General features: G+C 48.1%; 1 protein-coding gene across 1 annotated transcript in view; it reads left to right on the top strand.

Moving 5' to 3' along the window:
• ADAMTS7 (ADAM metallopeptidase with thrombospondin type 1 motif 7) overlaps positions 1-12,524 on the top strand; it is a 112,200-nt gene extending 99,676 nt beyond the window's left edge. Inside the window, exons 17-18 of the mRNA XM_036735885.1 lie at positions 2,969-2,983; positions 11,808-12,524. Of these exons, the coding sequence (XP_036591780.1) occupies positions 2,969-2,983; positions 11,808-11,971 (179 nt within the window). The 3' untranslated portion in view covers positions 11,972-12,524. The remainder of the gene's footprint in view (positions 1-2,968; positions 2,984-11,807) is intronic.
• Positions 12,525-14,750: the final 2,226 nt, after the last annotated feature.

Below are 14,750 nucleotides of genomic sequence, written 5' to 3'. Positions count from 1 at the left end.
TAGAGCTGAGGCCATCTAGACCAAACTTCTCATTTTACAGATGAGGAAACTGAGGCCAGCAAAGAGGAAGGGGCTTGGGATCAAAGATCTAGACCTTGGAGACCCTCGAATCGGCTCCTCTCGTTTTATAGCCTAGGCCCACGTGACTTGGCCAGGGTCATCTAGGCAGTAAGTATCATAGGCAGGCTCTGACCCAAAGTCACAGTGACTACGAATGAAATAGCAGACCACACTGCTGGCTTATGTTCCATCCACGGTCCACCAAAACTCCCAGGCCAGAGCAGACCTTTTGAACCTGAGACTGGCCAAGCCCAGTTTCTCCCATAATTGACTTTCTGAAGCCCAGGGCTGTTCCTGGGAACCCAGGATGAGGGCCAGAGGTCACGAACTTAATCCTCTCCTCTTCCTCCCTCGCAGCCAAGTAAAGAGCACTTGTATGTATAAGGCCTGTGCCGGGAAGTTTATTTTTCTCAGCTCCGCCGTGACCCACCGGCTTTCTAATAATAATGATGATGATGGTAACTGACATGTATGTAGCATTTTAAGGTTTTCCAAGCACTTTATAAGCGTCTCATTTGATTCTTACAACAATCCTGTAGCAATAGCAACCAGAACAATAATCCTTTTATTCAGGCACAAAAAGCAGTTGTTTAATCCGATAGTCCACAGAACATTAAATATAAAAGAATTGTAGCAAGATAATAACTTGTTCAAGACCATTTCTACCTGAACTCCATCAAGAACAGTTAGAAGAAGGAAGCAGCGATGATAGCGGTACTAACGGCTTGACATTCCCATGGGGGCATTTTATGTCCACGTTCTCATTGAACATATCCCCTTTTGGATGCTGAGGAGAAGTTGGCTAACTTTGCTGGGCCTCAGTTTCACCAGCTGTGAAATGAGAGGATTGGACCAGATGGCCTCAGAGATTTCTTCTCATTATAGATGTATGACTCTCATGACCCCAGCCCTGTGATCTAGGGAGCTCATGAATGTCCCCATTTTATAGAAACTGAGCAAGATGAGATAGAGAGGTGGTGTGTTAGAACACTCACTGGATTGGGGATCAGAAGATTTGGGTTTGAGTCTCAAGTCTGCTTCTTACTCATTGCATGACCTTGGATAAGTCACTTAACCTCAGTCTCTTTCCCTATTAGAAAAATCAGTATTTCTAAGGTACCGTCCATCTCTAATACCTAGATAACCCTGTGGATAGAGTATTAGACCTAGAGCCAAGAAGACCTGAGTTCAGATTTGGCCTCAGATAATAGCTGTGTGAGTCTAGACAAGTCATTTAACCTCAGTTTGCTCCACTTCCCTCATCTGTAAAAACGAGGATAATGATACCCCCCACTCAGGAGGTAGTGTTTGTAAAGTGCTCTATAAATGTTAGCTCTTACTACATTTCTTCTGGGTCATACAGAGAGCAAATGGAACAACTGGGAAGGGTCAGATTATTGACATTCTCCTCTGTGGGAAACCTAGGGAGGAAGAAAGAGAGAATAAGAAGTCACTGGAGTGGGGTGGTGGGGGAGAGGGGGTGTGGAGGCAGCCCAGTGTTGTTCTCCAAACACATTGGACAGGCCGGGGAAGTCAATTATTTCTCTAGATTAACCCCCTGGGCTAAACGGGGTCACTTGTAGGAAAAGGGAGTGAAGGGAAGGGTGGAAATGTCAAGCAAAGAATGCATTGTATTAGGGAGACTGGATGGGGCTGAGCTCCACAGAAAGGAGAGCTGGGAAAGTCACCTCTGACTAAGATGGGTTACAGCTGGAAGAGGTAAAATATAGAGCACCAGGACTGGAGGAGTCCTCAGAATGTAGAGCCTTAGAGAGCTGGTTGAAGCCTTAGAACATAGAACTGGGAGGGGTCCTCAGAGCATGGAACCTTAGCGGGGAGGCCCTTAGAGAGCTGGATAGAGCCCTAGAACATAGAACTGGGAGGGGTCCTCAGAGCATGGAACCTTAGCGGGGAGGCCCTTAGAGAGCTGGATAGAGCCTTAGAACATAGAACTGGGAGGGTCCTCGGAACATGGAACCTTAGCGGGGAGGCCCTTAGAGAGCCGGATGGAGACTTAGAACATAGAACTGGGAGGGGTCCTCAGAGCATGGAACCTTAGCGGGGAGGCCCTTAGAGAACCGGATGGAGCCTTAGAACATAGAACTGGAAGGGTCCTCAGAACATAGAACCTTGGGGGAAGCCCTTAGAGAACTGGATGGAGCCTTAGAACACAGAATGTCACATCTGTCAGGTTCATCCAGTCCGACCCCCTCATTTTACAGAGACAGAAACTGAAGCCCATGAAGGTATTGCCCAGAATCACACATGTGGAGAAAAGCTTCAGAGGTGGGATTTGAACCCCGGCTCTGACTCCAGAGCCCTTGCTGCCCTTCTCTGGGTGTTTTGGCTGCCTGGTTTGCCTGTCCCTAGCCCCAGTTGGGTTTCTGAGTGAATCTGGCTTGATGAGAGTTGGTGGCCTGGCCAAACCCCTTCCCTGATGCTTCTAGGCAGTGCTAGGCTGGGTCACTTGAAGCTGCTCACAACTTTTGTGCCGAAGGTTATTTTGGGGGACCTGGATTCGAATCCCAGCTCCGCCATTCTTTGACCTCGGGAAGTCATTGAATAGCTCTCAGTCTCTGTCTTCTGTAAAAGGATCAGGTTGGACCAGATGACCTCCAAGCTCCTCTCCAACATTAACCACAGCCCAGAGGGGCCAAGGGGCTCCCGTGTTATATACCTTTTCCAAACTTTCCTGATTAGGGGTGGGGGAGGGGTGGGAATGATTCACTTACTAAAGGACAAGCTCTTCACTGTCCTTAGTCATGGCTCCCTTGGGAAGTCTGGGAAGGCATATAGACAAACTTCTCAGCGTCGTGTTTTTAATGCATCAAATAAAGTGCATGAGAATACAGTGCAAACCAATTATATTAAAATACAGTTTTCAAAGTATTAAACAAACAACAAAGAGATGTACAGCCTCCAGGTTCAGAACCTGGCTAGGGGAAGAAGGAAGGGCCTCTCCTCACTTCCACCTTTCCACATCCCTCTCAGCTGGTTTTCCTTGACCCAGGGCTCCCCAAGGGCAGCCACTAGGACTGCTCCTCTTCCTCCTCCCCCTTCCCATCCCTCACTCTCCACAGCTCCCAGTAGGGCTCGAGCAGGGTCTGGCCTCCCCATCATCTGGGCTCCATCACACCAGCTCTGCCCCACCCCACCCCAGTTCCCTTCCTCTCTCCTAATCCTCTTGGGTGGTCAAGTCCTCCAGGCTCCAGCAAGGCATCGAGGGGGCTCCCCAGCTGGCTGCCAGCAGCTGAACGAGACCTGGTTTCGCATACTTTCCCAGGGAGCCCTGACTGCAGCACACACCAGTACCAGAAAGAGCAGGGAAGAAATAAGCATTTATGCCTGAGAGAGATGTACAGAGGTGGTCACTGGGTGGGAGGCAGATAAAAGATGGCCTGGGGGAGTCCTGGCCAATTCCCTTCCCAAAGACCCAGCCCACATCAACCGCACATTCATTACCTGTGACCTTCTTAGAGTGGGAGATAGATATGGAGGCAGGGTCAGGCTCAGGTCCCACTCAGTGTAGAAGCAGAGGTTTGTCCAGAGGGACATGGCCTGGTGAGAATTTCTCACCTAAAGCCATCCACTTAACCCACTCTGTGCTCCAGGTTCCTTCTGTATAGAATGAGGGTGTTAAATTGCTCATAAGCTCAAAGTTTCAGAGCTAGACCAGACTTCAGAGGCCATCCAGCCCAATGCTTTCATACAGGGGCTAGCCCAAGGTCACACAGCAGAACCAGGGTTTAAATGCACGTCTTCTGACTCCAAATCCAGCTTGCTTTACACTGTGACCTACTAGGTGCCAGGCACTGGACCCTAAGAAGAAAGTGAAACGACCCTTGCCTTCAAGAAGCTTACATCCCACTAGGAGGAAACACCATGTATGCAGATTAAGTCTATACAACATAAATATAGGGATCACCTATAGCAAGGAGAGATATAGTCTGATGGAAGCAAAGAAGGAAGGCATTCCAGGCATTGGGGACAGTTTAGCTGTAATATAGGGTGGGTGAGGGCAAACCAAGTTGGAGCCAGATGGTGAAAGGCTCTTCTTCCTGAGTTCAAATCTGGCCTCAGACACTCAGTGGCTGAGTGACCCTGGGTAAGTCACTTAACCCTGTTTGCCTCAGTTTCTTCATCTGTAAAATGAACTGGAGAAGGAAATTGCAAACCATTGAAGTATCTCTGCCAAGAAAATCCCAAGTGGGGTCATGAAGAGTCAGACACGACTGAAGTGACTGCACAACAAAGAGGACAGAGACCAGAGTCAGGGAGACCAGTTAGCAGACTATAACAATCAATTGTCCAGGCAATAGACAGCGAGAGGAATTGGATGTTGTGGAGTTAGAATGAACAAGACCTGGACAGTGAATGAAAGAGGGGAAGGGCCAAAGATAGCAATGAAGTCTCAAACCCTGGTGGCTGGAGGGGAGGGAGTGCCCTGGACAGAAATCAGGAAGTGAGAAAAATGACTCCATATCCCCCTTTTGATGTGATTTTTTTGAAGGTCACTGACAGTTACTTAGTCTGGTCCTCAATGTAGTTTTTCCAGGCCCAATGACTTGACCTCTTTGAAGATAATTAGCTGATCTCTTACTATGAATGAACAAATGAATAAATGAAAAATTGAATGGAATGCATGGAAATTCATGAATTGAATTCATGAAATTCACGAGATGAAATTTCATGAATTGAAAATTTGAATGAATGAAAAAGATATCTATTAAGCTAGGCATCAGCTTAGTGCTAGGTATACAAATACAAAAAAAAAAAAAAGACAATCCCTGCCTACAGGAAGCTTACTTTCTAATAAGGGAAAACCACATATATTGGGGAGTGGTTACAGAGAAGAGAGGATTTTTGGTCTGGGGGACAAGTTGACGCAGAAGGCAGTAGGTTGACACAGCTCTTTCCAGAAGTCATAATGGTATTAATCTGATTGCTATACCCAGAGCCAGAGGGAGAAAGTTCAGGGATGGGATAGGAGAAAGGCCCGGGTGGATTGAATGTTCAGTTGAAGCATAGTCTGGAGTCTGGAACTGTCTAGATAACTGGGCTAGTTTGCTTTCAATCGATGTTAAGCCTCAGGACTGGCTATCCAAAGATAAGATAAATTGAATAACTTCCCCAGGGCCTAGGGGCACAGATTCTGCAGGTCCAGAGTGCAGAGGTCTAGATTCAGGCCCAAGGGTAAAGGTCTGAGGATTCTCCTCACTATCTTGGGTCTCAACTCCCTGGGCTATTTTGGTTTAACCTTTCCAGTCCAAACATTATCTTCCCCGTTAAAAAAAAGAAAGAAAGAAATGAAATACAAGTTGGGTAGTTCTGCTTTCTTTCCATTGTCCATTTTCACATTCCCAACTGCCCCAAGTAGCGGTGCTATCCCTGCGATGAGCTTCCCGTCATCAACTTCTGGCCATTGGGAGTGTTAGCCCTTTGATCGTTATCCTTACCTTCTGCTAGAGTGGAAGCTTCTTCAGGTCTGACTGCGTCTGCCCTCCTTTGTATGCCCAGTGCTTAGCACAGGGCCTGGCACATGGTACACGACCGATCATCCTTACAGGCATTACGGTGACATGCTTTTGTATTTGTCCCATTACCTTCTATCTTGTGTACGTCTTCTTCTCTGCTTTTTTTTAAAGTAACAGTCACTAAATTTTACTTTCTTAAATTAACAAGTATTTGTTTTCTTTATATTCTGCCTCCTTTCCCTGAAAGAAAAATGAAAAACAAAATTCTTGTAACAAATATGCACAGTCAAGCAAAACACATTTTCACATTGGCCAGGTCCAAAAATCCATCTCATTCCGCATCTTGAGTCCATTGCCGTTCATGCACATGCCTTTGAAAAATCTGAGTCCCCTCTCCTTTCTCCCCCTTTTCTTACTCATCAGCATGGATTTGTATTGGCAGGAGTTTTTTCTGGAGAGCTGCCCATCCCTCCTGGGCTGATTTCCCCTGCAGATCTTTGGCCTCTTCCCAAATCCAGGGTGTGTAGCAGACTCTGCCCAACTTCCCTGCCCTTCTGTCTTCTGAATTCGAAGATGGCACGATCAGTTCCACCCAAGATTCCCATCACGTCCACGTCAGCTGTCAGTTCCTCCTTGTTGGTCAGAACGGCATTTCCCTCTTCCTAGGGCCTCCACCCTTTGAGGAATAAAACCATCATTAAGACAATATAAGAGCAGATTCAGAAGATATCTAAGTACTTGGAATCCTCATCACTCCTACAAATTAATAGCTAGCACTATTAGCTATTAGCTAATATAGCACTTTAAATATGTTATCTCAGTTGGTCCTCAAAGCAACCCCATAGATGCTATCAATATTCTCATTTTGCAGAGGGGGAAACCAGGGCTAAGGGTCTAAGGCGGGATTTGAACTCAGGTCTTCCTGCCTCCAAACTCAGCGCTCTATCCACGTCCAGTTTGTGATCTGTTTCCAGAGCTCATGGAATCCCAGAATTTCAGAGGGATGAGGGACCTCAGCATCCAGCCAATCCATTCCAACCCATACTTTAACAAGAATCCTCACCCTCAACAGAACGAGCTAGAGACCTGTGGCCACACTGGAGGCTCGCCTTAGGGCACATTTCAGCTGATCAACGTCCTCCTAAAATGTAATACTGAGATATGGTCTGACCAGGGCAAGACAAGTCAACAAGCAGTTTTGAAGTGCCTACTATGTGCTAGGCACTGTGCTAGGCTCTGGGGTTATAAAAAGAGGCACATTCAGTCCCTACCCTCAAGGAGCTTGCAATCTAACAGTACACAGTAGGTGTTTATAAATGCTTGCTGATTGACTGGGCTTTCTTAACATAGCTCAAGGTAGAATTATCTTTTTGAGCTACCATATTACAGTGTGGAGTCATCTTGACCTTGCGGTCCTTTAATACCCCCAGATCTTTTTCAGATAAACTCCTGAGCTTCTTCCTTTTTAGTGTATTTCTGGGATGCCATCCCTTCCATTTTTCCCTCCTTGGATTTTTTCACTACGCTTCCTTCCCCAGTTCTGGGATTTAAAATCCAATGCCACTCTACCCTGTTATGTATTCTGTTCCCGCTCCCATTTTTGTCTTTTTATCTCTAACACCTGACATATAGGTGATTATTAATAAATGAATGCTTATCGATTGGTTCTGAATAAGGAATGCCTTTCCAGAGTCTTAGTGCAGTCCTAACTTTTCCCTTAACGCTCACTTTGAATCCCCACATTAAGACCTCTCCGCAGAGTACACTGGTCTTGTAAAAGCCTTTTTCATCGTTAAACTGCTCCATATGAGGAGGGCCTTTAAAAAGCAGGCACGTTTGCCATATTACATCCAGGTCACCCTACTTATCATTCGTACTTGCACACTAATTCATAGCTATCAGAAGCCCCAGGCTTGGTTACCGGCCCTTCTCTATGGCGTTATCTCTGGTGAATTCCAGGCCCTCTGACACTCTTCCTCCTATGTTTTACCTGCCACTGTCTGCGTCATCTTCTCGTAGATATTTGTGGAGAGGATGCTCCTCCTCCACCCTTTTCGGTGCTGAGTTCTCATGGTCAGTTTTGCCAGATCCCAAGTCAATCTGTTTACAGCCCCTCTTAGGCGTGCTTCATCCCTGGCTGAGAGCCTGTCATTCCTCTCTTTTAAACCACACTCCAGGTCTCCAAATTTCATCTCAGATTCCATCTTCTTAACTGATTGTTTGCCCTTCAAGTCTTCCTCTTTGCAGAAGCCTTTGCCTTCAGTCAGCAGCTTTCTTCAGTGCTGCTGACCGTATCCCCAGGGCTTAGGAGTGTATAGTCCCATTTTGGATGGAGCATAGAATACATAATAACAATGATGATGAAAATAATTAATGATAATAACATATAGTGCTTACTATGTGCCGGACACTATGTTAAGTACTTTTACAATTGTCGTCTCATTGGGTCCTCACAACAACCCTGGGAGGTGGGTGCTTTTATTGTCCCCATGTTATAGTTGGGGAAACTGAGGCAAGCAGCTTTTAAGTGACTTGCTTAGGGTCACACAGCTGGTAAACGTGTGAGGACACATTTGAACTCAGGTCTTTCTGGTTCCAGGTCAGGGGCTCTATCCACTGTACCATCTAGCTGCCACTAATACATGGTAAGTGATGGTAAGGCTGGAGAGGTAGATGGGAGTCAGATTGTGGAAGCCTTGAGTGCCAAGTGAGAAAAAGATTATGGTCCTGGGTTCTAGACAGAGTGAGACAGGCTAAAAGGGAGGACATTTAAACTAGGAATCATATAACCTGGGTCTGGTGAGGCAGGAGTTTCATGCCATACATTCCAACAGCTACATAGAACAGTGTTAGGACCTGGAATCAGGAAGACCTGAGTTCAAATCCTGCCCTAGACACTTCCTAATGTGTGACCTTGGGTAAGTCCCTCTCAGTCTCAGTTTTCTCCTCTGTAAAATGGGGCCCACAGTGCCTCCCTCCCTCCACAGAGGAGTTGTGAGGATCGAATGAGATGATGGATAAAACCTGTGACAGACGTTCAAGTTCTGTACAAATGTGTCATCGGGTCCTCTTCCTCACAAATGCACGCCCAAAAGCATGCACACACACACACACACATTCATACACATACACTCTCATACACACACACATACACACATTCACATTCACACACACATTCGCACACACTCACATTCACACACATACACATACACACACATATACATATACACACTCACATGCACTCACAAACACTCACACTCACCCTCACACTTTTGGGCAGGGGTGTGGAAAGGCAGGGGCAGGGCATCTTGTTGTGATGACAACATCTGGAAGCGGTTGGAATGAGAAAATTCTCGCTGGGCTCTTTCTCACCCCCCGAAGCACAGCCAGGGCTCCGAGCCCCAGACGAGGTGTGTCAGGCCTGGCAATAACAGGGGCTTTTCCAGATGTGTCATCACTCCCCACAGCTGGGTCTCCATCACTGCCAAGAAAAGCCTGTATGGACAAACAAGGCAGACACCGGGGGATGGACCCTGGGAGCAGGAAAACAGGCTTTTATTTTCCATCTTCAACAAAGGAAAAGACTCATAGATTAGTGGCCCTGGAAGGGTCCCAAAGGGCAATCAGCCCAGCCACGTCATTTTCCTGAGGAGGGATCCTCAGCACAGAGAGGACAAGAGATTGGCTCAGGGTCACACAGCAAGTGAGTGTCCTAATCAGAACTCGAATCCAGGTTTCTCAGTTGCCCAGGCCCAGGGCACCATCCACCACACCACACTGCCTGTCGGTTTTGTCCTCATTTTGAGGTCTGGCAAAGGCTTTAAGAAATGGTTTAAAAAAAATACAAGAGGAATCCATCTAGAATGTGCCTGATGGCTCTTTTTTATTCTTGTTGTTAATGAGTTGTATCTGACTTTACATGACCTCATGGACTTCTTGTCTGTGGGCTTTCCTGGGCTTCTCCAGTGTGCCCCCATTCTACAGAGGAGGAAACTGAGGCAAACAGGGTTCAGCGGCTTGCCCAGAGTCACCCAGCTAGAAAGTGTCTGAGGCTGAATCTGAACTCAGGTCTTCCCGACTCCACACCTGGCATTCCGTCCACTGCAGCCCCTGACTGCTCCTAGTCACTGTGTTACTGAAAAGCTGTAGGACAGACTGTCAGAGGGAAGAAACTGAGAGGAGCCGCAGGCCGCCCATTTCCCAGGCTGCAGAGCGGAGGATTTCAGTCTCCAGCGCATTCAGGTGGGGGGGGGGGGTAAAGGACCAAGAGTTTGTGCCTGTGCTGCCCAGAAAGCTGGCTGTGGGTGAGGCCGGAGAAGGACCGAGGAGAGAGGAAGGAGGGGTCTTCACCTAATCGTAATCATCACAAAGACGAGCATTTCTGTAGCACTTGCAAGTTTGCAGAGAACTCCAAATACCGCCTCATTTTATCCTCCCAACCCTCAGAGGTGGGTGCTGGCATCGTCATCATTATCCTTCTTCCCATTTTGAAGATGAGGAAACTGAGGCTCCGAGAAGGCCCTGAGCTGCCCAGGACCAAACAGCTGCTAGATATCTGAGGCTAGATTTGCACTCGGGTCTTTCTGACTGCAGAACCAGCCCTCTACCCACTCTACCACCAGATGCCTCTAATAATAGCCAACATCACATAGCGATTTAAGGTTGGCCACCCAGGAGGTAGATGCTATAATTACCCTCATTTTACAAATAAAGAAACTGAGGCAAACAGAGGCTCAGACCTCAGTTTCTCCATCTGTAAAATGGGACAATACTGTCTGTTCTACCTACCTCGTAGTCACTGTGAGGGAAAAGCTCTCAGAGACACAGTAGCACGAGGCTTCTCGTGTCAGAAGCCCCTCTAAGCCACTCCTTCTCTCCCAGCTTCTCCTGGAAATCTCATGTGGGTGAGTTGTAGCCCCACGCTGCCCCTTTGCACAAGAGCCCAGTGAGACCTGAGCAGGGCAGCCCTGTGGCTGTGCGTGACTGAAGTGGCCAGAGTCCCAGGCTCCGTTCCTGCTTCACTCTTTACCAATTCATCTCTTCTCCGATCTCATTTCTTCCTCCGGTTCTCCGAGGCGGCTCTGACTCTTCCTGTTGGATCAGTATACAGAGAGATAGGGTGGGGAAGGATGGGGGGGGTGGTGCAGCCCCAGGAAGCCCCAATGAAGTCCCCCTTCATTCTCACTCACCACCCTCCCATGGCCCAGGTGCAGAGTGCCTCCCAACCTTCTCTCATCCAACCTCGAAAGAGCTCCCGGATATAGCAAAACGGGCCCCCCAAAATGGGACAATTGGTCTCCAAGCTGGTTCATGGCAGGTGGGTGGGCGTGCGTTCCCCGACTTGGAGCCCAGCACTCCTTCCACTGGACAGGTCTGTCCTAAATGTCAAACAGAGGAAAACTCATAGAGTCAGCAGCAGAGCCCAGACCAGCCAGCTCCCAGTTCCTTCAATGATGCAGAGCACCTGAGGAATAAATAAGGATTTCTTAAGGGCCTGCTACGTGCCAGGCACCCTGCTGGTGACACAAAGACAAACATGAAACAGCCCCTGCCTTCGCGGATCTTACATTTTATTGTGGATCCAACATATAAATTAAGAATTTATATGTATATGTGTGCATATGTGTGTGTGTGTCTATACACACACACACACACACACACACACACACACACACTGAACACAAGGTAAATGGTGGGAGGCACTCACTAGTAGCTGGGGGGGACTAGGAAAGGCTTCATGTAGAAGGTGACACCTGAGTAGGGTTTGGAAGGAAACAAAGGATCCTAACAGACAGAGATGAAGCAGGAGGGCATTCCAGACGTGGGACTCAGCCCATGCAAAGACAGGGAGATGGGAGATGTAGTGTTGTGTGTGAGCAACAGCCAGAGGGTCGTGTGGTTGGATTGCAGAGTGTGGGCAGGGGAATACTGTGTAACATTATGAGAGGCTTTAAAAGCTGAACTAAGACTCTGCTTGGATCTCCAGTTAATAGAGAACCAGAATTTATTGAGTAAGGCAATGACATGGTCAGACCCAAACTATGTTTATGAACTTTTCAGACCTCGGTGCACTGAATTAAGAGCTCTTTCCTCTGCCCAAGCCACAAGGCCCATCTGCACCTGGGGTGATGGCATTAGTGAGCATGGCCGTGCCCAAGTCTGTGCCTGCCCGTGTGAGGCAGGCTCTAATCCTTTGTGATTGGGCATCAGGCCAGGTGTGTCCCTCACCTGGTGGCCCCCCATCCACCTGTGCTCTCCTTGTTGCACCCGCAGGTCTTCTCTGTGACCGGGACCGTCTCACTTTCAGCTTCTGTGAGACCCTTCACCTCCTGGGCAGGTGCCACCTCCCCACCGTCAGGGTCCAATGTTGCAAGACCTGTAGCCAGGACAGTCATGGCTCCCGGGACCGGGGCAACGAGCGGGTGTCGCGTCGGTGAGCTGGCTGCCCAGCCCCTCCCTTGGAGGGATCTTCCACGGATCTGAGGAAGCAACTGTCCCCTCCTCTTGGGCCTCTTTGCCCCCTTCTAGGGGCAGCACAGAAGGCCTGCCCCGGAAGGAGGGATTCCTGGTGCTCACCACAACCCAGGGAAGACTCTGCTGTTGTTACAAATATTGTTATTTTTAATAATATTATGGTAATTATTATTATTTTAAAAGCAGACGCCCTGGGGCGAACCATTCCACAGCTGAGAAGGATGTGGCCTTACCTCATAACCCACTTCCCTGGGGAGCGTTCCCCACAGAGACCAAGGGCGTCCCCCTCATCTCAACCCTCTGCTCATTCACTCGCCCTCAATGGTGCTAACCCAGCAGGCCCTCCTGCTCTGTGTCTCCAGGACCAACAGTGGCCAGACACACTACTTCCTGGGAACGAGGGGAGGCTTGTTTTCCCACCTCTCCCCAGAAAAGGTTTTTAAGGTTTTTTCATTCTAACGAAGGTTCAAGGAACCCCTACTTTTTGTATTATAAATAAATATCTATCATTCCAAAGACTAGGTCTCCTCTTTGCTTATTAAGGGCAGGAGGGAATGGGGAAGCGGGGAGGGATAGAGCTGAGAGCAGGTCAAAGATGGATGTGGTCCTGGGGTCATCTGACTTCAAAATGGACCCCTTGGACTAAGAAGCACAAAGAGGGCCAACAATGGGTGTGAGGCATAGGAGAGCATGCTGAAATCCCCTTGTGGCTCACGTCAATAACACTTCCCAACCTGTGGTAGCCCAGGAACCAAGTGCCTCCCATTCCTTCTCTCATCTGAGCCCCCAAACGTGGTCTAGGGGTTATCAACCTCATTTTACAAATGAAAAAATCTGACCCCCAAACTCCAGGAATTGGCTTGCTCCCCCCTGGCCTCCAGAAGAGATGGATGGGGCTGATAGTCAGGAATTTGCAAACCATATGCAGGTTCCAGCCACCTCCCATTCCAGCCCTTTTACGTGGGGCTTTCCAAAGGACTGGATAATGGATCACAATTCCTCATCACTTTAAGATTTACAAGGCATGGGGAGGAAAAATGGACCTGTGATTTCATTGGCATGGGAAACTTCCAGAGGAGGGAACCCCCTTCACTAGTGCAGGTTGACACCTTAAGATCTTAGCATGTTGCTTGCCTGGAGCACTGAGAAATGAAGGTCACTGAGGCTCACACAGCCTGGATCCCTGCCTTCAAGGTACTGCTACTCTGTATGAGGAGAGAAAACTGGAACCCATGAAGATCTGGGGAAGGAGAGGCATTAGCTTGGGCTCTCAGGGCCCTCATTACTCCCAATGTCTGTGACCTCAGAAGTAGTTCAGACAGTAAGAGCTACGGAAACTCAAAGAAAGGAGTACTCCTTGGAGGCCGGGGTGATCATGGTGAACTTCCTAGGGGAGGTGCCACGTAAGGTGGATCTTAAAGAAGAAATGGCATTTGTATCACACTTTGAGGTTAATGAAGCAGTTTTATGACCATTATTTCATTTGAGCCTCCTCACAGCCTTGTGAGATAGGTCCCAAAGGTATTATTATCCCACTTTTCAGATGAGAAAATCTCTCAAGATCCCTCACCTTGGAAGACAAAAACTGGACCTGGTTTTCCTAGTTATGTCCCATGATCCTCCCTCCCACAATCACACATAAATGAGTAAGGCCATTTGTCATTTTGTCCAAATGCTGGCCAGGGGTCAGAACTTAGCGTGGGATATTCCTCATCCTCATCTAAAGCCCAAAGGGAAAGCCCTTTCCAGGGAGTGCCCATGAGGCACACTGCCCCTGACCAGGGCCATGCTAGGGCAACATCTGCCTGCCCCCTCCAGCTGACCAGGAAGGTCTGGCCTGACTCTTCCCTTCCAACCTTGAAATTTGGGTGTATTTAGAGATCCTTCAGGCTGGGCTGGGCTGGGTTGTTTGCTCCAGTAGCATCCTGATCATATTATGTGTTCTTGGCTCCCATCCTTGTTCCCTCTTTCTCTCCCTTCCTCTTCTCTTCCTCCCTCTTATTACCTCCTCCCTCCTTTCTCTCCTTCATCTTTGCCCTTTCTCCTCCCTCCTTCTCACTGTCTCTACTCTGCTTTTTCTTCCTCTTTCTCTCTCCCATTCTCTCCTCTTCCTACTTCTTATGCTGTCCTCACTTCCCTTTTTTCTCCCTCTCCTCCATTTTTTTCCTCCTCCTTCTCTCTCCCTGTCCTTTCCCCTCATTCTCTTCCTCCCATCCTCCTTCTACCTCTCTCTCATACTCTCCTCCTCCCCTTTCTCTACCTCTCTCCACATTTTCTTACTCTCATCTCTTCCTTCTCCCTCTTCTCCAAGTCTCCTTGAATCTATTCTTATTTACAAAATTTTAAAAGGTTCCCGAAGTTTGCTGCCTGTTATGCAAAATACGAATTCCTGTATTGTCCTAAAACCCCCACCCTCTAGCTCCCATGGACTCCAGGAAGTGAAGAACAAGACTCCTTGACCTTTTGGTGAGTTTATGGCCTGTGGTCAGATCCCTTCTTGGGCTTTATCTGTCCAAACTAGAGTCCTGGGTGGAAGCTGTCAGATTATTCTAAAATGTATATTCTAAGAGTCAGGGCCCTACTAGAAATAGACTACCTTCTCAGAACCACAGAACTGGGTTCCCAGAATCAGCAAAAGGGGCCTTTCTGGTCATCTTGCCCAACCTTTTCATTGTGTAGGGCAGGGCCTGTCTTACTTTTCAGTTTGTATCCCCAGCTCTTAACACATAGTAAGCACTTAGT

The sequence above is a fragment of the Trichosurus vulpecula genome, chromosome 8, assembly GCF_011100635.1.
Source record: "Trichosurus vulpecula isolate mTriVul1 chromosome 8, mTriVul1.pri, whole genome shotgun sequence".
NCBI lineage: Eukaryota > Metazoa > Chordata > Mammalia > Diprotodontia > Phalangeridae > Trichosurus > Trichosurus vulpecula.
This window is presented reverse-complemented; position numbering and strand designations above follow the sequence as displayed.